General features: G+C 44.2%; 1 protein-coding gene across 8 annotated transcripts in view; it reads right to left on the bottom strand.

The window, feature by feature from the left end:
- Positions 1-861: 861 nt before the first annotated feature.
- Positions 862-23,570, bottom strand: part of abi3bpa (ABI family, member 3 (NESH) binding protein a) — a 38,216-nt gene continuing 15,507 nt past the window's right edge. The window contains exons 8-23 of one of the 8 annotated variants that reach the window (XM_080786587.1): positions 23,448-23,513; positions 23,128-23,205; positions 20,896-21,420; positions 20,362-20,439; positions 19,634-19,822; positions 17,905-17,970; positions 14,302-14,364; positions 13,483-13,605; positions 12,798-12,887; positions 10,206-10,415; positions 5,623-5,731; positions 4,080-4,159; positions 3,148-3,177; positions 2,484-2,642; positions 2,209-2,331; positions 862-2,102 (exon numbers count right to left, since the gene is read on the bottom strand). In XM_080786587.1, the coding sequence (XP_080642713.1) occupies positions 1,987-2,102; positions 2,209-2,331; positions 2,484-2,642; positions 3,148-3,177; positions 4,080-4,159; positions 5,623-5,731; positions 10,206-10,415; positions 12,798-12,887; positions 13,483-13,605; positions 14,302-14,364; positions 17,905-17,970; positions 19,634-19,822; positions 20,362-20,439; positions 20,896-21,420; positions 23,128-23,205; positions 23,448-23,513 (2,105 nt within the window). In that variant the 3' untranslated portion in view covers positions 862-1,986. Of the gene's footprint in view, positions 2,103-2,208; positions 2,332-2,483; positions 2,643-3,147; positions 3,178-4,079; positions 4,160-5,622; positions 5,732-10,205; positions 10,416-12,797; positions 12,888-13,482; positions 13,606-14,301; positions 14,377-17,904; positions 17,971-19,633; positions 19,823-20,361; positions 20,440-20,895; positions 21,421-23,127; positions 23,206-23,447; positions 23,514-23,570 lie in introns of all 8 variants that reach the window. The other 7 variants (XM_080786586.1, XM_080786589.1, XM_080786588.1 and 4 more) reach the window with 7 other exon arrangements.

The following is a 23,570-nucleotide window of genomic DNA, read 5'->3' on the forward strand; positions in this document are numbered from 1 at the left end:
AGCACTGCCCTGTGTAACAAAACAATATATCGTTGCTGTCTGGCGGAAACCTCTTTTTTTTATACTCTTATACTATTTTTGATGATTTTGAATTACATTCCTGAAAAGTAACAGTTTTGGATATGTTTTCCACCCTTCATTTCCCTCTATTTCAGCAGTTGTCAGCCATAGGTCTGTCTGTATCTGTAGTGTTTACCTGCACTGCAGACACGTACTGCCATCACTATTATTTTTGTTTTCACTGTTGTTTTGGTAAACTGGGACATATTTGGGCGTTAACTTTAACTTTAACAATAACAGCGCGCAGGTGTATTCAAAGGGTTCCATTTCATTTTCACACTACTGAGTACTGAATCAAGCGTTTATTTTAGTTTTTATATCGGTCTAAACACAAACGAGTCACATGGAATCCGATTTTTATACAAATGCGACTTGAGCCACATTCAGAGGTGGTTTCAAATCGGATTTCAGTTGATTTCAGTCTCAGACTGAACACCTAATCTGATCGAAATCGGACTTGTTTGTGTTTAGACTTTAGAATGATTTTAATCTAGATGTGGCACAGATCTGATTCAGGCTGGATTTTGCTGCCTGAATCTTGCACAAATGGGAGTCACTAGCAGAAATCCCTACATATCGGCATGGAGCTTCACACACACACACACACACACACGTTGAAATAATGATCTGTTTCTGTAGCATGCCTCTGAAAGTGATAACTGACAGTGACCATAATACTGACATGATACAGATGATGTTGGAATAGCTCCAGTAGAGAATGTCTTAAAGTACTACTTGCTGAATTGAACTAATAGATATTATGTAAACGTACAAAGATACAAATTGAAGTGAATCCCATCGTAAAAAAAGAACCATACTCATTTATTGTTGAAAATAGATATTGTGCATATCAAAAACAAACAACTGCAGTCATGTAAGATAAAGCAAAGATTTCTTGTTGCAGTTGATAATTATGTAAAACTGTATGTACACTTCGTAAAAAAAGAAAAAAAGGGAGAGGAAAAAAATAACCTTGGTAAAACATAATATTACAGAACTGATTAAACTCCTGAATTGCATTTGTTTATGAGATGTGCTATACCAATACATTTGCCTCATCCGTTGGCCAACTTGGGTCACTTGCTTGAAAATTCTATTTCCATATTGCAATGCTTTACTTGAAATAATACTGGTACACAACATAATATTACTACTGGTACTAACAAGGTACACCTATATTCAAGTAGGGCAAACATTCTGTAAAGGCTACAAAATAGCATAATACTATTTGTCCCATGTGACCCCTTTGGAACGTTGGAAAGCTCTTTGTCACTTGTGGAGTGCAAACTGCAGCGGCTAATAATCCTTTGAAGTGAGGACAAGTCTGTATGTCTGTATGCACTGTAAAGCTTTGTGCTCGCATTTACATATTCTGTGACTGTACAGTAAACTGCTTGACATCTTGTTTGTGTGTGCAAAAAAAAATCAAATGTCTTATTTGCATTACCATGCAAAGTACTGGAAACCATTTTGACTTCATATCAAAAAGTCAGAACACACACAGAGAAACATTTTATAACAATCCATAGATAAATAACATAATACAAGATATTACAATTTTTGGGAGCCAGCTTCCCAACATTTTCTCTGTGTTCATATTCAACATTTTCGAGTCACTCTGAAACTCCTGTAACTTCACCTCCTCGTCGTGACATTTGTGTTTGATAAATAGTGAAATTAAGACCTGTGATATTACGAATGCAACTCAATAGATTTCTCTGACACCTAATGGTCCTGTACAGACATACATGGGAGAGTGGGACCTCTTCAGACAGATGGACCTATCTACAGTGTCCATGGTAAACAAGAAAGAGAGGCCCATTGCCGCTGGGGCCTAGTTAGGCCTCCTCAGGCCTCCTGTTCCTTCTCACAACCCAAGGACGTCATTCTCCTGTCAGGCAGTATCCTGGACACCCGCTTAAGGTCCTACCACTTCCCAGGGATGGGAGTGCCACACTCGTACCATCCGACATAGGTTATATGCGAGTTCCCTCCCATCTCTCCAAAGTGGACAGGTTCTTGCCGCATTGCTCTGTAGAATCCTAGTATGCGGAGACACGGAGTACAGAATAGATTGAGGGTTTACTTTCCACACTGTTCAGTAGTTACTTAGAAGCGTCCATGAATGGCTACAGTCGGATAACATACCTGCTCTGCGGGGAAGCTGGTCTGCCAACAGCTTTGTGCCAGTGTTGCCATCCAGGAAGGAGTCTACAAACTGACAGTGGTCTTCGCCATGACCCGTCTGATCTCCAATGTTGTAGAACTTTCCTACAAAATCAGAAGGGATGTTTGTTTGGTAACGTTCCACAGCCACAGAATGGTACAGTATAGCGGCCCATACAATCTTCAGAAGCAGCGTTTAGCACATAAAAGATTGAACAAGCAACAATCGCATGGATTGTTTGGATGCAAACACTTACCAGTGAGTGAGTCGCTCAGGTAGATCTTATATCTGAGGGAGTTGCAGAGCTGGATGCCGACAAACTTGCGATACCAAGTCCTCTTCACATATTGTTTGCCATTGCATTCTGAGTAAGCATCGGCTTTGAATGGGAACTGGGTCCAGATAGCATCCTTTCCTGTGTGAGAGAGAACATTGGCTAAGACCCGTCTTACGTCTTATGGTGATTATTCGATTCTGATTGGCCAAGCGTGGCATTTTGCATTGTGATCAAATAGTCTCTGCTGGAATAGCCTCTGCCACTGTTTATGTTGCTATGGAAGTAAGTAAGCATGCGATTCTTAATCTCAATGAGACTTTTACTTGGTTAAATAAAGGATATGATGATTCATTAATGGTACTGTAAGATTTCTCTAGCTCTTGGTTTGCACTTACATTTTGAACCAACAGATCAACAAGCTAAAGACTAAAATCTAATCACATATTTGCCTATATATATAATGCCACTCCCAAAATAGGGATGCCATGTTGAAAGTGGGTTTTAACAAACTATATAAACAATGAAAATATGAACACAACATCACAAGTAGGCCTACTATTATTTAATCATACGAAAGGTAACGGGTTTTGGACATACATCAAGGTTTCCACTCGGTGGCGGTGATAGGCTGCGTCTCACTCACCTGATACATTCTCACTGACCCGTGGATCCGCTGTGAAGGGGAGAGGTAGAGCAGAATGATGAGTTAAAAGGAATCACATATCATCAAAACAACTTGATGATGAAGTTGCAGAGTCCAGAAGACATCTGGGATCATTGTGTCTGTATTAGTATTAGTTTACATGGGAAACTATTTGGCTTCACGTTGACAAAGTTTAGCCTTAAGAGACTTTGAGCTTTGATTGCATAAAGGCAAGAGGCCAGTTAAGCAAAGCACGCAGTTCTGTCACCACAAGGGTAATCTGATAACATTTAACCCAACTCGGTGACACCAGTGTTGACCTTATTCTCCTCTCTTTGGAAATAATCTGTATGAAATAAAAAGTACAAATGAGAATTTGTGCCAATTTACAAGGTCACGACTCAAGCCATTTCGCAATAAGGGGCGCCGCACCCAGCCAGAGGCTATGGCCATTAGGGGGTCCTTGGCATGGCAGGTTTTGGGAACACCGGTGCATTACTGTCTCTGTCCCCATGTTAGTGAGGTTCCCAAGTCAAGGAATTAGCCCGAGGTGATGTCTGGCAACTCAACAGCACCCCTGGGTCTCCATCAAATCTCCAAGGTTTAGAAAATCAGGAGGCCATGTTGAAATCATTAGACTAACAACTGCTTAATTGCACACCTTATGAGATTGTAAGCTATGCTAATCGTAGCCTCATAATTAGCAACATACACAGAGGCTAAGTTGTGCCTTTTAACAGGCCCCTAATTAAGTCCCACATTTAACAGCTAACACATGTGATCAGGGATTCTCTGTGGTGTGGTTAAAATGATTGTAGGAAGGATTGGATAATGGATACTCAGGACCCCAATTTCTATGAATTGAATACTCTTTTTTGTGCAAACTGTTATAATCAATAAATCAATCAATCAATCAGTTTGTTAAGACTTACCAGACTCTGTGCTAAAGGACACCGGGTCACTGGGGGGTCCCACTCCCAATTCATTCTTTGGTGTCACTTTGAATTCATAACTGACGGGGCAAAGAAACAAAATAACAAATAAAGTGGGGTCAGTTTCTTTAGCCTTTCAGTTTAACTGACTGTTGTAATAATAATAATGGAATTGCATTTTTATAGTTCCACAGCCGCCACGTTGTAGGGGTGCAACAGTTAATCAATTCAAACCATCATAAAGAATGATGGATTTGACTAAAATAATAGATTTTCAGAAATACAGTAAATAGCAGATATACAAGCTCACAATGTTGTGATCTTGTGGAATGTGGATCATATTATTTTCATATTACACAGATTATAAAAAATGCAATCCGATCACCTCATTGATATGTGCAAAAATTATAATAATACAACAATAAAAATAAAATAAAAACACTTCAGGATTAATCCAAAAAGTAATCGATTACATAATCACTGAGAAAATAATCGATAGTTGCAGCCCTATCCCGTAGCGCCAGAGAATGGTTTTACCAGGCGTGGAATGTCATTTTGAATCGTGGATAGTAAAAGAGAGAGTCCACATACCCAAGAAAAGAGTGTGGAATGGAAACCCTAGTCACTGCTGTTCACTATAATCGTAACTTTTGAGAAGTTTTACTTCATATTCCTCATTCCCCCAGAGCAGAGACACTTGATATTTTTATTCTCAAGACAGCCTTGGGTCAACACACGCACACGTGTGCGCACAGGCACGCACGCACGCACACGCACACACAGAGCTAATGACTATTCCATGTGCTATGTTCAGATGTCCTAGCAATCCATGGGCCAGCAGACCAAGCCCAGAGAATGGTTCTGAATTCCGAGGCTATAGTCTAGATGTTTGCTGGGTCCAATTAAAAACTCCACCCAGCTCGGCTTTGCTTTTTGTTTATCCAACGAAACCCCAAATCCCACATATTGGATGAAATAATGTTGATACTGTTTAAAAATGTCAAACTGTGCAAGGCTCTCTGTGCAATATTTGTCTCTTTATTGGTGGTAGTGTAGTAAAGCTTACTGGTGTAATAAATCTTTAGTCGTGATAGGCTTCAAGTATTTTTAGTACAGTAGATATTGGACAAAATGGCCATAAGTAGCTCCATATTGTACCTAAAAACATAATAATTAACAATGCTACTAAACCGATACCCTATTTAAAGTTTTTTGGGGAAAATAAAAAATTCGGCATCATGATATTCACTAGTGTTTTTACTTTTTGAGTGTTGCAACCACTCCAAGGAACAGCAATGTCCGTGTTCACCTATGTGTGTCTGTGACGTTAATGAGCACCAGTATATGACTATGAGTACCAGTAGGGCCGCTGTTGTGCCAGAAACAGAGAGAGGGATAGTGCTGCACTGTTGCCTGCTAATGAGAGAGAGAGAGAGAGAGAGAGAGGGGTGAGTTGCACCACTCAGTTCACACAGGTGTGATTTTTAGCCTACAGTTCAGAGATTAGAACCACGGCGGTTTGAATGTGCGGGAAGCAGCCTACCTGCTCTCTGGTATGAGGTTCTCCACAGCTGTGTGCGTCTGATTGGTGATGGTCAAGATGGACACCTCTTTGCCGTCGGGCCCTTTGGTGGTGGACGTGATTTCATACTCTAACAAAGGAACCGACAATCCCACACAGGTGTTCAATAACACAAACACAACATTTTACACTTTGAATATGACTGCATTTTAACAACCCAATAAATATTATACAGACAGATGCAAGCGCTACAATGCAAAATGTCTTTCTTTTTAAGCAACTTACTCAGGCATAATTAGAGGAATGTGAAAATTGAGGACAGAACATGGGGCTTTGGATGACTCGTATAAGGCTGCCTTGAAAGACTTGGCCCGCAAGGCCGCTCGGCATGTGGTCTCCTCCACAACATGTTGATATTATATGGACACATAGCATAATTAAGTACAGATGGCGTTCCATAATACATTACAGACTCATTAAGCTTAAGTAAGTCTAATGAGGTCCTCATGTTGACACAGCCACATGGCCCTTCAGCGTTCATGACACCTTGCTGCTCGGAAAACCCTTTGGAACATTTGTAAACATGTCTGTGCTTTCACATGCATCAGCGGATTTACATCTGTGAGTGGTTTTTGTTTTACCCTGTACTTATAGCTATATGCTTTGATAGCATTTAGGCAAGCAGCCTAAAGCATATGCTTTCAGTAGCCATAACATAGGCAAATCTGAGAGATGATTGAAGACAAGGCACAGATGAAGTCCACATATGGTTGCTGCATGATAAGATAATATTGTGAAAACGTATCTCGCGTAGCCAGATTACTATTCCACAATCTCTGAATACGGGGAGCTGTCATCTGTTCATCATTTCTGTTCACAAATATATCTTTCAAAATATATTTAAAACATTTTTTCTACAGACTGAAGCATTTGTCCCTCTGTGCCTGCGTAGATTGATTGGTCATGACTGACCCTTGACCCCTGATGCTTCAAACACACTGCCTTAGTTACTACAGCACTAAAGAGATACTCATTAAGGCTATATTATATTAAGTAAAATAATAATATTGACCCTATAAACAATTTAATGGAGTTGGAACATTCGAGGTTCGGGAGGTTTGACCAAGCAGAAGACAGCCAAGCACAACTCACCGGCCACTGTCAACTCCACCCCGTGCCACCCGTGCCAACCACTCACCTACCTGCAACCAGGCCGACCACTCCTACCTCACTAACCACTAGGGTGAATGACACAATGTCTAGCCTTCTGCCCACCTCCACTGGTTCGCCACAGGGCTGTGTTCTTTTGTTTATTTTGTACACGGACGACTGTCGCAGTAGTCACGACAACCGCTTTATTATAAAATTCGCGGACGACTCAGTCATTGTCAGCCTTCTCGACAATGACGAGGTTGGGCACAGAGGTCACAGAGGACTTCTTGTCCTGCTGCAATGATGCGTTCCTTGAATTAAACAAAAAGAGCTCTGTATTGACTTCAGACGTGGTCCCCATCCCACCCAGAACACTGATATCTGTGGTCAGCCAGTGGAAATCGTACCCAGTTATAAATACCTGGGCTGTGATTATTGACAGCAAATTGAAATTTGATGTAAACAATGACATGCTGTGTAAGAAGGGCCAGCAACGCCGTTTCTGCCTAAGGAAATTAGCCAGATTTAATGTCGACAGAGACCTGCTGAAACTGTTTTACAGTGCCTATGTACACTCTGTTATCTCCTTCTCTATCATCTGTTGGTATGGTAACCTCTGACAGGAAAAGACTCGCTCACCGTATAGAAAAAGAAGTAAAACTCCTTGGACTGAGACTTGTTTTATCGTGCTCTTATGGTGCTCTGTGCTCATGGTGCAATTAAAAAGCAAACGTTTGAAACATGTGGTGATGATATGTTGAAACAAGCACTTCATGCCGGCACTTTATATCCTAGCACTCTTTCTGAATGTAGCCTTTCTTTTTTTAAATCTTTGATTATACCTGCACTATATGCGCCCAGACCTCTGTTTATGCTATGGTGTCTCATGTCTGTTGTTGTCCTGTATTGTTTACATTGTTTGTATGTTTTAAACCACTACCATCTTTGTCGATGATTAAATACAAACTCTCTGAGAGTAGCCTAAAATGTGTTATGTCTCACTATAGTCTCTCAAGACAGACTGTTGCCTCGCGTCAATTTCGAGGAACAACAGGGGAGGCGCTGTTTTCCCGAATATTTGACGATGGGATTCTCAGATTGATGTCTCACTGACAGCTGTTTGATGGTGCTGCGCTCATTGCATATTCCTGTGTTGCCTTATCTGGGATCTAGTACTTCAGTCTGATACAACATGACGTGTGTGATGTTGCTGCTTCTGCCATTGTTGTTATATTTACACTGAGTTTGAAAGTAAAGAAGAGTTGTGCTAAGCTGTGTCATGGTCCACTGATTCACAAACACAATAGTAGGCCTCACAAGTTTTTGGAAGGAAGTCGAGGCAGTCAGCAGTCCCTGGAGGAGCTACAACAGTTGTATCCTGAGGATTTACTGATTTACCATTACTGAGCCGGCAAACTCCACAACAACGTCCGCCCTTGATTATGGATTACAACGTGATGGAAGACATCAAAGGTCAGAATTGTAATTTTTGCATTGTGCCCCATGTTGTCTGCTGCTATGCTATGGGGTGCTATCTTGCTTAATTAGAAATGTGGATGCAAGTTGAAACTAGCTGTTGTTGTGCACTCAGCACTTTTTTGATTGATTGATTGAAATATTTATTAACAGTTTGTAGAATTACAGTACATTTCAAGCACAAACTCAATACAGAGACTGTTAACTGTGAGTGGACGACCCAATTAAGCATTACACTTGTTTACAACAGGGTCCACATTGTTCAATTCATCAAAACATTTAGAGACATACAAATAGTGAGGGGGAAAAGGGGGGGGGGTGGGGTGGGGGAGGATTCAGATTTTACAGAGGCCAGTTTCGAATTGCAGCCATCCGTAGGTGCCCTTTGAGAGCGGTTTTGAAGGAGTCAAGGGATTCACATGTCTTAATGACTGTTGGTAGGGCGTTCCACATTTTGGTGGCATAGGAGCGAAAAGAATTCAGTCCCTTGTTTGTGCCGAATCTGGGTTGTACATGGTTTGTTGCACCTCTGGTGTTGTGGGTGTGGACTTCGTTTACATTAAGGAAGTATTTAGACAGGTACATGGGTATCTTGGTGGTGTATCGAATCTTGTGGACCAGACCCATTGCAAGATGCTGTACTCTGTCGTCGACCCTAAGCCATCCCAGCCTGTCAAAGTGGGCAGGGGTGAGGTGGGTTCGGGGGGTGAGGCCAAGTAGGAGCCTGACCAGTTTGTTTTGGGAGGTCTGGAGCCTTGTTTTAAGGGCCTTTGAGGTGCTGTGGTACCAAGAGGTGGATGCATAGTCAAAGAAACCTTGTACAAGGGCTCCTGTTAAAGTCTTCAATGTGTTTTTGTTGACCAGTGAGGAGATCCTGTAAAGGAATCTTGTTATTTGATTGACTTTTTTGATTACGTTGGTGGCCATTTTATCATCGGAAAGATTGGCCTCCAGGATGGAACCTAGGTAGGTAATTTTCATCTTTTCGTGTGATAATGTTGTCACCCACTCTAACCAAGACGCCATCTGCCTTGCTGAGATTACTATTTGATCCAAAGAGAATGGATTCAGTTTTTCCCAGGTGTAAGGATAGTTTGTTATCAGCGAGCCAGGTGCAGATTCTACCGAGTTCAGAGCTGAGGGTCTTTTCAACCTGCAGTTTGTTCCTGTCCGAGACCAGCAGTGCTGAGTCTGCAATATACTGTGAGAAGTGTGTGTTTGTGTGCGTGTCCATGTGCATGTGCGTGTGCGTGCATGCATATGTTGTGGCAAACCAGGGGAAACAGCCAGGCCTATATATTCCCCAGAGAGGGAGGCTGGGGGAGGTGATAGAGGGAATGTACCATGGTCCAGGTATTGCAGCCATTGTGAGCCTAGAAATGCAGCTGCACCTGCAGCCAGTCAGGCAATCAACAGAAGCCTTTAAATAACCGGCTCCCAAGCCGCCTGGGGAGTCAGTTTGGAGGAGTGAGTAAGAGGTCGAGGACCTCCCTAGGAACCTAAAGCTGGCTCCTTACCAGGCGAAGAAGCAGACACTCTACTCCGAGTCTCTCTCGTGTGACTGAACTTCTGACTCTGAGCCTCTTATTTAATTGTTAATCTTGGCCTATTCTCCCCTGGGTTGCGTGCGTCTATGTGTGTGTGTGTGTGTGTGTGTGTGTGTGTGTGTGTGTGTGTGTGTGTGTGTGTGTAGTGTATTGTAGCACCTGTTTCTCACGTTTGTTTCCCAGACAGCTGACTTCATATTTTGAGGAAATTTAAGGGAAAAACCAATTAAAAAATAACCAGGCGTGCCAGGCCTAGCCAGTAATTAATTCCTGTATACGTCACTGCACGTACACGCATGTGAGAGAGAACGATCGAGCATATTTGTCTTTGCAGAGCGCTTTGTGTCTTTTAACCTCAGTTATGTGGCTTAATAACTCCCCACTCACACACACACACACACACACACACACACACACACACACACACACCTGTAGTGTCGTTGTCTGATTTCTCCCAGTCGAGGATGACAAAGGATGGGCATCCCTCCACTGTGACAACGGTGAGATTGGACGGAGGCGTGCGGGGAGGACCGGTCACGTTCTGCTCCCCTCCCTCTTCCTCGGGGAAGTAGCTGAGGGAGGTGGTGATGGAGCACGGCTCATCTGGCTTCTTATCTGTCTTGTAGATCACGTGAGGAGCTGTAGACGGGGGGGGGGGGGGGGGGGGGGGGACCGTTCAGAAAGGCATGCATGCATTCACCAATTCATTCTGCTGTGAAATAGCCAAACGAGCCATTATTGTTTGCTATAATTATTGATTGATTGATTGAAATATTTATTAACAGTTTGTAGAATTACAGTACATTTCAAGCACAAACTCAATACAGAGACTGTTAACTGTGAGTGGACGACCCAATTAAGCATTACACTAGTTTACAACAGGGTCCACATTGTTCAATTCATCTAAACATATAGAGACATACAAATAGACACTTCTATGTAGTTAAAGAACAGAACAGGAATTCATCATATATAAGCAAAAAGGGAAAAGATACATATACAGTGAGGGGAAAAAAGGGGGGGGGGGTGGGGGAGGATTCAGATTTTACAGAGGCCAGTTTCGAATTGCAGCCATCCGTAGGTGCCCTTTGAGAGCGGTTTTGAAGGAGTCAAGGGATTCACATGTCTTAATGACTGTTGGTAGGGCGTTCCACATTTTGATGGCATAGGAGCGAAAATAATTTAGTCCCTTGTTTGTGCCGAATCTGGGTTGTACATGGTTTGTTGCACTACCTCTGGTGTTGTGGGTGTGGACTTCGTTTACATTAAGGAAGTATTTAGACAGGTACATGGGTATCTTAGTGGTGTATCGAATCTTGTGGACCAGACCCATTGCAAGATGCTGTACTCTGTCGTCGACTCTAAGCCATCCCAGCCTGTCAAAGTGGGCAGGTGTTCGGGGGGTGAGGCCAAGTAGGAGCCTGACCAGTTTGTTTTGGGAGGTCTGGAGCCTTGTTTTAAGGGCCTTTGAGGTGCTGTGGTACCAAGAGGTGGATGCATAGTCAAAGAAACCTTGTACGAGGGCTCCTGTTAAGGTCTTCAATGTGTTTTTGTTGACCAGTGAGAAGATCCTGTAAAGGAATCTTGTTCTTTGATTGACTTTTTTGATTACGTTGGTGGCCATTTTATCACCGGAAAGATTGGCCTCCAGGATGGAACCTAGGTAGGTAATTTCATCTTTTCGTGTGATAATGTTGTCACCCACTCTAACCAAGAAGCCATCTGCCTTGCTGAGATTACTATTTGATCCGAAGAGAATGGATTCAGTTTTTCCCAGGTGTAAGGATAGTTTGTTATCAGCGAGCCAGGTGCAGATTCTACCGAGTTCAGAGCTGAGGGTCTTTTCAACCTGCAGTTTGTTCCTGTCCGAGACCAGCAGTGCTGAGTCGTCTGCGAACAGGAACAAGTTGCAGTCTTGCAGACTTGCAGACTTGCAGACTTGCATTTAAGAAGTTCATTTCAGAAGTTCAGAGCATTTGTTGTCTCTGGTTTTCATTGCAGTTCATTTAAGAAGTTCAGAGCATTTGTTGTCTCTGGTTTTCATTGCAGTCAGTATGTCCGAATTCATCCATGGCTCCGAGCGGGTTTTGACCCTGATGGTTCTCAGAGGAGCCATGATGTTTAGTACTGATGTAAATTTGGTTTTAAAGCCAAGCCATGCTTCTTCGACTAGTGAGCTACTGAGCACATCGGACCAATCCAGACTCTCCAGTTCTAGGTTAAAGGCCTCGCTAGAGTAGGTTTTGAGGTCCCTAGATATGACTGTTTTGTGACAGTCAAACTTTAGTTTTTGTATTTTGCGGGTACAGAAAATCATAAAATGATCACTGAGCCCACATACAATAACCCCTTTCTTGGAGATTCTGGATTTGTCCGAGGTCAGAATGAGATCAATGACAGTTTGAGTAGAATCACACACTCTTGTGGGTTGGATAATTAGCTGACTGAAACCATGCAGATCACAGAACCGACTAAACGATTTAAACACAGGTGCTTCCTTACGATGCATATCCGTATTGTAGTCGCCAATCAGGATTTTCTCTACACATTCCTCCCCAGCTAAGCACCCCTTCAAGTATATCATAGAAACCATGCTGATCAGGCCAACTAGTACTGATTTAGCATTTTTGAAATTTTATTCAACCCACACAGTTTCAATTTCATCATGCTGTAAGTCAGTACGAGTAACGTATTCAGTGTCTTTGTGAATATACATACATGCACACGCCACCACCATGCCTGTTTCTGTCGTTCCTAATGACAGTATAGTTTTCTATTTCTATCTCTGGGTCCTTGGTGGACTCGTCCAGCTTTGTTTCAGAGAAACACAGGATGTTTGCCTTACCGTTTTGAAATAGATGTCTGATCTCAGCCAGTTTGCGACTGAGGCTATATTCACATTCAAATGAAACAGGTGAAGGCCGTTGGTTGCGACGATTGTGTTAATTTCGTCGGTGTTATGCAGGCATGAATTTAAAATGTGTGCAATGCGGGACGCAAATTACCTGATGCTTTTCTTACCTAGAAAGCGTTTCTTGCCCATGGCGTCCACCTCTGAGGCAGGCTGGGAGCTGAATATGGAGGAGTTTTCGTATATGTCAAAGCGGCTGCCTGCAGAGGAAATGAGAGAGATGGGTTGGGATCAGTTGGATCGTGCCAGCATTCCCTGGAAGCTTGTTGCACTGGCCCAGGCCAGGTCAACTGCTAGCCAGCACCTGCTCTGGCTTCCACTCTTTATTTTTGTCTTTCTCCATCTCAGTTTTCTCTCCCTCTCGCTCTTCTCCCTCTCTCTCACTTTTGAATTTCTGCCATATACACGAACGCACAGTGACGCATGCATTCTCCATAACCATACAGCTTCCCTGAAGCCCCCCCCCCCTGATATACAGTACCAGCTCATGCCCTAGAAGGGGCATGCATTGCTTTCCCAAATAATACTCTTCCTATATCACACGTTAACACGTCCACACTGTCCAGGTCTGTGACACACACACTATACAAGAAATCTGGAGAGTCCATTAAAAAAAGTTTGACCCACAAGGGTCCAATTTGACTCTTTTCAGAGTTCAGTTGAAATGTTGTGGCGAGCACTCCACGGGAAACTGAAACCGGTGGGGCATGAAACCAGTTAACGCATGAGGCACAGGCTGTACCCACACACACACAGACCCAAACAAACACTCTCAATCACTGATGCACTTCGTACTGTTTACTGCCGGGGCGGAGGTGGTAGTCGTCTGCTTGCGTTCCTGCTTGGGCTTGGCTGTGACCAGAGGGAATGGCTTCAAGATGGACTCCTTGTCTCCCTGAATCAGGTCCATGGGTTTATCTGAGGACAGAGCAGGAGGAGGAGAGATCAGCTCTGTGCGGCTATAGTCTCGTCTGTTCTCTGCATCCAGTTGCGATCCATCTGCTCTGGAGGACAATCCCTGCAGTGCATCTCAGCACGCTCCTTTCCTTCGGCTGAAAAGTCTGAGCTCGCGTGTTGCATAACAGGGTTCGTGCCTTTCAGAGGGGTTCAGCCAGAATGTACTCACTGACACCATGCGCTTGCACACGCGTATACTGTGTATACACACACATGCACACAGGTGTACATGTTAAAACACTCTCTTCCAGGCAGTCTACTAGAACCATAATACTGTGTTGAAGTGTGTGTGTGCGCACGCACGCACGCACGCACGCACACACACACGCACACACACACATTCTCTCCTTGGTAGATGCGCGCACACAGCCACACGCACACATACAGAAAGTGCGTGTGCGGAGTCAGAAAGAAATGCGTACAGTAAACCAGAAAAACAGCTCCAGTGATATTAACAACCTGTTGAAAAGAACAACGATGTTTAGGCAGGATGAACAATTTGAGCAACAATGTTCCGTGTATTTCAGTGCATATTTTACAAGAGAGTTGGGGTCACGTTATTCACAAATAAGATACACAAATGCATTGCAAGAAAGTCTTTCTCGAGACTTGCTGTGGTTGTAATAATGGACCAGCTACACCAGTGTTCAGCCTCACCATGCTCACTGGGTTGCCCCACCAGGTTTGGGCTCTTGTTGACTGGAGGAGAGGGGCGCAGGACTGCAGAGGAGCCTGGGAAATAGAGTCCATGGCAGGGTTATAGGTATTACGTGTGAACCAGACTATGCTGGCTTGTGGGGTGGAGATACAAAGCTGAAAATAAGTTTTGTCAGTCGTTACATTAGTGCAATTATTGAGTGAATAGCATGTGTGTTGGCAGGGAGGAAATATATAGGAACGATGAAGACTGTGTGGTGAAGCTGTGTGGTGAAACACAAGGAAAAGTATGCAAACACAGACACAACGCAAGCAACAATAAAGTACATAAAAGCCAGACAGACTGGATGTGAAATGCTGAAGTCTCTTGTGAAGTGCCACCGCAGTGCAACGCTGTGGTCTGTGACTAATAACAAAAACATGTCAACTTTTAATAACCTTGATAGATACTATAAACCCAACTATAACTATTCACTATAAAATCCAGAAAAATAACAATCAGATGAACTCAAAAATCATATGTGTGGATGGCTAAAATAAGTGAACCGCAGTCTCCAATAACTTTTATGCTCAGGGGCTTATATATCTCAAACAAAATAGAGTAAAAAAAACCTGTTCTCAATTAATTCTCTGGTACGACCAGGCCACATTCTTCACAATCCCTTTACTGTTCCTGCTCCAGAGAGGATGCGATCAAATGAAACACAGCCCTGGGCATAAAGACGCAGACCAGCTCTGTTTCAGGTCTTAACTAGCTTTAAGGACGAAGGACTTTAAGCATGCTGGGGGGACAAACCGCAAGGAAATGCAAAAGAGTTAGCAGCGAAGCCGTCCTGACCTCCAAGCCGTCCAAATTCAGGATTCTAAAATGTGAGGACCGGCGCACATGGGTCTGGTTTAATGTTTATAATGGTTATACAGTAGATGAAGCATATGCTTTTTAAATCATGTACTTCTTTAAAGAGAGGTGAGGAAATTCTGGGAGGCTTGACACCAGAGCCTTGCACTGCTTGTTGCATAATTACTGAGTGATTTCACAGATTATCCAGTGCCTCATGGGAGCTCCATAGATCTTTCCAGGGAGCTGTGTGAAGGGAGAGCCGTCCCATCAGCATTTGGCATTGTCCTATCTGAAAGATTCATTAATGGCCTTTTTCTGTCCCACACATTCTGTGTAATTGCTTGCCCTGAAGCCCTGTTACAGTCAGGCCGTTGCCTGACATAATAAACATTTCTCTTGGCTTGTTTAATCCCTGTTTACAGCTGACCTGAGCTCCTCATGCCTCCCACCCTGGTCAGGCTAAATCAATCATATCCAGGAGAGATACACTGAGGCTATCACAAGAAACCGAGACTATACACCTGCTAACAAGTCACACTGGTTAACAATAATACGTATCGCACTAGGAGAAAATATCAACCAAGGGAAAACATGTTGATCAACACTTTAATCCTATATAATTTACTACATGTTGTTGAAAAGGGTCTCCCAGGGATCCATCCTTGGCCCACTCCTTCCCCCCCCCCCCCTCCCCACAAAATCTCTCCACCACAAATAGCTGAGCTACAAAGTACCCAGCAAAATTAGTTAACATAGCATCACAATTGTATTCAGTTTAACTAAAGGGTAGTATTTATACAACGTAGTTTTCAGGAGTGGAGACCAGCCTCTGCTTATCACTGCCACTCTGTTCTCAACCACCTCCCTCCTCCACTCAACGGCCACTCCCCATCCACAATCACCCGTATCCACTACACCTGCCTCCTCTCACCACAGCCAATCCCTGGTGCAAATCACCACAGTATAAATACACCTGCGATCTCTCAACCAAGCTGTTTGTTCTGCTTCACAACAGACCAAATATGGGTTGTGAGTACTGCACTTGAAGATCGGCTATTTTAGCTATTCTTTAAATTTGCCATCCTCCTCCACCCCAAGTCCCAACCTCCTCCTTCCGCCTCGATTCTCTAGGAATCCAGGGGGGGGGGCAGCGACGGAGCAGATACAACCAACCGCTCATCCCGAGTAGCGCAAAGATGGCTTCAGAGACTACGCCCCCACCCTGAGTCTCGCCCTACCTTGGGTTCCTCACTCCATTCCACATTCATCTCATTCTGTTTCAATACACTGTTAGAGGACTAGTGGTCTCTTACTAGTGAACCCCATTTTATACATTGCCTATTGGGGGCGAAAGATCTATTTTCAAACATTTTGAAAGATCTTGAAAAAACAAACAAATCTTTTATGGGGGTCCCTCGCGCAAAGTATTTCCGCGACCAAATACATATCAATTTGGGGGTCCTCGGCATGAAATGGCCACTGGCCACTCATGATTTATAGTATAGTAGCCTAGTACAATGCACTCCACAATGTCCAGGCTAAACCTTTAGGGGTGCAAAAGCCCTCGAATGCTGCAAAGGTTTTTTTTTATCACACTTTGAGTTAAAACAGCAGGGTTTTAGGGGCTGGTTTGTGTCAGATCCTCTCATCTCCAGGCAAAGAAAGTTAAAATATGCGCTCCGTCAAAACAAAGAGCTTTACCCTCTGCCCAGAAAAATATTCCCAGAGAAATGCATACCACTGTTCCACATCATTGAGGTTTGTTGCTTTTGCAACACACATTTCAGAGGGGATTCATGGATGGACACTGTCCATTACACACCTGCAGTCCACTAAAAGCAAGGCTTTGAAACAAATCCAAGTAGAAATAGGCCCATATTGTATAGCTTAATGGCATATAATAAATAATAATTGTTACTTCTTATCTCTTACTTTTCACTATTTACACTTTAACTCTTATATTCAATATTCATGCATTACCTAGGTTTATTATTAAAACTATAGCCAGCCATTGAATCCCCTTTAAAAAAAAACGGATTGTCGCAAAGCCTTGTCAGAAGGTCTGGTCATTTGGTTTGGATTTGTGTATAGGATGGCAGGCAACAAAAGTGTACTTATTTTCTGTAGAGCTACTTCCAGAGAGCCCTTTGCTTTGCGGCTGGCTCCTCGAAGGACTCTGAAACCGTCCAAGTTTCCAGAAATAACACACACCAGCTGGGACGTGGAACTGAAGCACACAACTCTCCTCAAAAAGCTCCACGCAACCGGGAGTGAAAGGAGTGTCACCGTGAATGCATGTGATCCAGACATGGGATGAATTATTATCTGACATGGATCCAATTAACTTTGATTAATTGAGCCTGGCGGGCACCATGGAAACAATGCAGTCGAAACAATGGGGGCAAACCACATCAATCCTTCACACCATAAGGGGCTTGGATTTAATCATTGGAAGCATTTTAAGTTAACAATTGACCGAAGTCTTGTGTGATGTTGTCACAACTGCAGCTCCGCATGCGCAGTATATAGTCAAACTTTGATGGAACTGACAGGCACACACCTGGTGACGAGGAAGAAGTATGGAGATTCAGCCTCAGTCCCAGCTGATGACGCAGTACATAATTAGACAACACAGACGCTAGCCACACAAAGCGCCAAGGGATTGTGACATAAGCACAGGTCAGCGACACTGTGGGGGGGACAGGACAAAACAATGCCTCTCAGAGACACAGGTTAGTGGGGTGAGGGACACTCGTCTTTACCCAGTTTATCTTTGGAGCTCAACACAGGTTTGAGAAGGCCATGGCCCTTATGGTGCTCACCGTCGGCTGTTGGGAGGGAGAAGAGGGGTGTCTGTTATGAAAATGCTTGCATGTCCTGTCAACATGCCAGACATGTGTTCACATGAGGGAACACCAAAGGGAGCCCTATGCGAGGCAGAGGGAAACGGAGATCCAGAAGAGAAAGATAGACGGGTGTCTTTCCCAGGACGCACGTTATTATTCTTTTGTACAGCTGGTCAGTTGTTTGTGCTTGCTTTCATCCACCTGGTTTATGCACATGCTAAAGACATACAAGTGGAACTGGCGAGACTTTAAAGCACAACATCTAGCCTATCATTTGACTAACCCTCTGACTCACGTCCTTCCTCAAGTCTTTTTTGTGTGCATGTCTGTCTGCGAGCGTGCATACAGTACATGCCTGTGTGTGTGTGTGTGTGTGTGTGTGTGTGTGTGTGTGTGTGTGTGTGTGTGTGCGGTGTGTGCGTGCGTGCGTGCGCGAGAGATAAATGAGTGACCGAGACAGGCTGTGGTGGTGCTGCTGGCTGGCTGGCCAGTGCTTGGCTTGGCATGGCCAGTGTAAAAAGTGGTGTATCCTGGCCAGTGTTGTGGCCAGACTATATCCCACCCGGGCCGGGCCAGCCGGAGCGTAAATCATGTTAACGACCCTTGACCCCAAAGACGCCACCGTTCCTTTTAGGTGAAGGTGTGAAATGTACACCGAAAAAGGGGAGGACCTCCGGGAGCACATGTGGCACATCTGGACTGTGAGAGGGGAGCTTAGAGAGAGAAGAGAAGAGGCATAGGAGAGGAGTGGGAAAGAGGAAGGCTCACAATGGCTCAATGGTGGGTCTAGACTGCTGTGGTCATTTGAACCCGGTGTCTAACTGTCAGACATTCCCTCAGACCCTCATTTCGCAGCTTGAAATCCAGAAGAGTCACACATAGGTGCATGAGAGAGAGAGAGAGAGAGGAGTGTGTGTGGGTGTGTGTGTGCGTGTGTGCGTGCGTGCGTGCGTGCGTGCGTGTGTGGGTGTGTGTGTGCGTGCGTGCGTGAAAAGAAAAGAGTCAACAGGAAAAGACGTGCGGTATATGATATTCACTTCAAAACGAGTTAAGGGCAAAGAAAGATTTGTATGTTTTCTAGATATAAATTCCAGTTCAGTAATTGTTTTTGAATGGCCTGTGACGTGAATGTCTTTCAGCGTAAATTGCACCTTGCCCCGTTTCCTGTCATAGTCAACCACCTCCGGAATATATCTCCCCACCCCGCCCATTTTTCATCCAATTATTTCCCTGGCTCATCCCTATCTAGCAAACCACAACTGATAATAACACAAAGATTACTCACAGCCAGGCGTCAATGTCTGTAGCTATAGGTAACAGCACAATCAAATTTCTATTAATTTCGGAGGTTCTCATCGTCTCCTATGTAAAAACAAATGCATACTAATGTTTTATAGAGGCCACTGTGCGTGCCAATTTCCAGCCTTAAACCATTAGCAAATATAATGCCTATACTGCACAAAATGCTTTTAAATGTATTGACTTAATTCCCCAGATTTTAGTGTTTTTATAAGGAGCCACGGGAAACCTATAGCTGGGAAGGGATTAGGTACATCTGAGGTAGTTAGTTAGTCACATGGGAATAAAGGATGTGTGGAAGAGAGAGAGAGAGAGAGAAGGAGGGGAACGTTGAGTGTTCCATTACCCCCAGGTATGATGGAGGTGAGGGAAGAGTTGGAGGAGCTCTTGGGTGGAACCAATGGTCTGAGCCCATTAGTGTTGGTGGAAATGGGAGGGACCCGAGGTCGAGACTGCAGCGCGGTGGTGTTTCTGGCTGTTGGGGTAATGGGGGAGCGAGGCGGGGCGGCAGCGGCAGGCTTCTGGATGCCCATTCCTAGATGAAAAAGTAGGGAGGGGTGGGGGTGGGGGTGGGGGGGGGGGGAGTTGGTGAGGTCAAGTTAGGTTACAATCCACTTCCTGCGTGAGAGCAGACCCTGGGTGGAATAAACAGAGAGAGAAATGATCAGTGAATACAAACTGTATAGGAACGTGAAAGAGAGGAAAGCAGAGAGGGGGGGGGGGGAAATGAATTGAAGAATGACGTGACACAAGCGTAAATGACATGTCGCGGTAGGCAAAGCCAACGGGACTCGTCTGTGGCTGTGAATGATGAGGGGTGGCGTGAGTGAGTGTGGCGGACTGAGAATGGAGGCAGCGATGGAGGCAGGAGTAATGGCGGGGTGGTGGGGTGAGGGGGGGGGGGGGGAGCACACGTACAGGGTGGAGGGTGGAATAATGGGGGGGGGGGGGGAAGCATTGACATCATCCGATGACTGATGGACAGCTGGAAGGCTCACTGAAAGCGTTAGGTTTCGAGTGGCTTGATGACAACAAGAGGACGGTAATGGGACAAGACTGTCATCGTGTGTTTACCCAGATTGTTACTACTGGCCTTCTCTGTAGCCAGGGCAGGGATGGCCAGGGGCTTGCTCTCTGCTGGATGACTAGGAGCTGTATGTGGAAGAGAACTTTTACTATTTATCTGAAGATTCTGTTCAACTTTTAGAACCATTCTCGAATTCTCATGTCCTTACATGATCTATTCTTTCATATAACATTGTCATTATTATATTAGGTCTCTGAATCAAACAATGGTTAATATAACACGGTTTGCATGACGTCTAAGTGGAGGAACACTGGAAATGTATGGTTAGAAATGCAGTAAAACGAGACCGTTCAACTGGACTGATTTAGGCTGATTAACGGATGTGCTATCGTGATCCGTAACTAATCGAATGATCCCAGTATGATTTAAATCAATCGATGCAATAACTGCACAGATTGTGACTGTTAAAATGACAAAATAATACAATACCCCCCCCCCCCCCCCACACCCCCTTTAAAATGTATGTACAATTTGAGAGTCTATATTATATTGCTGATGGAAAAGAGCAGGGGCTTTATTACCCGGAGAGACCGTCTGACTTTGGTTGACCCTGGAGGACTGAGGCTGGGTCTTGGTCTCAGAGTGGATCTGAGGCCCAGGTCGAGGCTGAGGTTGAACCCTACTCTGAGGCTGGGCTATAGGTTTGGCTCGGGGCTGGGGTGGGATCATTGGCTGAGGTTGAACCCTACTCTGAGGCTGGGCTATAGGTTTGGCTCGGGCCTGGGGTGGGATCATTGGCTGAGGTTGGGGCTTAGGCTTGGACTGGGGCTTTGGCTGCAGGGGTTGATATTGGGGTCTAGTTTTGGGTTTGAACTTGGGCTGGGATGGTGGGATCATGGGCTTGGTTTGGGGTTTGGGCAGGGATTGGGGTTTGATCTTGGGTTTGGGCTGGGCCTGGGCATGTGTGTCCTGCGGTCTCTCTCCTTTTGTCCGCGGGACCGTCACAGAGGCATGGCTTGTGCGAATGGGCAGGGTAAGAAGGAGCTTTGGTGTGACAGGGATATCCAGGAAGGGAGGGAAAGCAGATCTGGGCTGGTCTCCTCCTCCTGGGTATGTGAGAGAGAAAAGTATAGCCATGATGGCACAACATTCAATATCCAAAAGAATCACCTGTTTCGTCAATTTAATGTCTTTCAAAACAAAGAACACAAAAGGTGGATTAAACCATTCTAGGAAAAACAAATAAATCATAAGATGGAAGAGTGATAGATGGGTATCATATACCTGTATATTATCCAATACTGTAGCAGCTGGTTTTAGGTCTCACAGAACTTATTGGACCAAATCAGGGGTTAAAATGATGAATTGAACTGGCACGAGTCTGATATAGGGAATCCAATTTCAAAGGGGAACAGCACCATATGGAGCTATTTGCAGTGTTACAACCGTAATATTACACACAGGCCGGGCTATACCAGACCCCAGGATGCATGCATATTGACGGCCGTCCAAATCCATTGGCTTTGCCTCTAAGGGGGCTGTGAGACATGAGGTTTTAACGGGCCACTGATTGATCGACCTGCCGTGGGACTTTGATGGACCATCCCAGATTGATTGTTCAATCTGATAAAGGTGCTTCACCTCAATGCATACGAGAGAGAAAGAAAGAGGGGGAACAGAAAAGCAACAGAAGAGATAACGGGACATTCCAGGCGTTTAGTACCTCTACTCATCTTTATGGCCGCATGTAATGTTTATAGTACTTCCATGGGTTATTATGGCAGTTCAGTTATGTAACTGTAACTATACAGTAGTTGGCACAGAGTCCTTACTAACATTGAACAGAATTGGATGTAAAAAAAATAGCTGGCCTTGATGAGGTTTGAAATTTAAATAACTATACTGAATGAGAAAATTGTGACAAAAGTCACAAACAAGATAAAAAGTAGAAGTCAAAAGAAGAAAACTATTAAAGGTTGGTGCATGCAACTTTTGCCATGCAGACTTCACATCTACAATGCATCCGGGCTGAAAGCTAAAGCTTCTGGGTTGGGATCAGAAATATAGTTAAAAAAAAAAAGACAGTGAAGATGATCAGGAAAGTAATGAATGCACATTAATACTGAAAGGAATAGTATCTGGCAGTAAAACACAGAAAATGATCACATATACAAAAAATGAATGGACAATGGCTGGAATACTGGTAAAGAGATGAAAGACAGAGAGTGGAATGTTGAGAAAGACATGGACACAAAGTTTGTGGGATGTGACTGATCTGTAACGTATTGCGTGAACGAGAAGCACCTATTCAATGCTCTCAGAGTTGGTCAGAGGTCATTCTATCTCTGCGCAAACATGTGGTTACTGCATGTAGACCAAGGTGAGTCAAGTCCAGGCCTCCGGCAGCACTGCTATAGCTAAGCTGGCACATGTGTTTGATTGATTCACTATCAATTTCTGCGTGAACTTTATGTGGCATATTGGTCAGTGCAGTGCGGGAGAAAAACTTAACAGAACCATGGAGGCCATACTTGAATACCTATGAACTACATTGTTTAAAATGCTGTGAAGCCAAGGCCACCTACCTTCGCCTGATTTTGAACCGAATCTCTCTCGCTTTCGGGGCCTTCCGTGGGGGATGTAGGCTACATCTTCTTACTCAGAGCATGCATGCGACTCTTGCTCATGCAGTCCTTTTACAAACAAGACAACCTTCCGGAATATAATACCTTCTGCCAAGCCTGTAATTGCACGCAGCCAGGCTGAGTGCCAATGAAGCGCTTTTGAAAAAACAATTCTGTGACTCATTTTACCGATTTGCTGTTTGGTGACCAAAGGCAATGTGGTTCCAGCGGTTGACAGGGAATCCTGTCTAGCGGTGGGGGTCGGAGCTGAGGAATATAATGTACAACATGAAATCTGGGAGAAATATATACTTATGCCCTACAGTGTGTAGTGAGTACAACTGATGTGGACGAACGGTGACTTCTCTAAGATTTCCTGAGAAGAGACAGAGATGGAGAGTTCAGAAAAGAAGATCAGAGTTGTGGACAGGAGCTTTTTTTTCCGAGACGAGAAAGAAAAAAAAGAAAAAAAAACCTTGAGCCAAGTTAAGGGTCACAAAGGTCATTACCGAGGGTTGTCTTGGAGGCTACATTCCGGAAGAGGGGCAGCCTGCCCTTCGTCCTATTATGGAGAACTGGGAAGGACAAAGGAAAGTGATTAATATTAAAAAGTAAATCAATCATCTCTGAAG

The sequence above is a fragment of the Protomyctophum bolini genome, assembly GCF_963924005.1.
Source record: "Protomyctophum bolini genome assembly, chromosome: 16".
Classification (NCBI taxonomy): Eukaryota; Metazoa; Chordata; class Actinopteri; order Myctophiformes; family Myctophidae; genus Protomyctophum; species Protomyctophum bolini.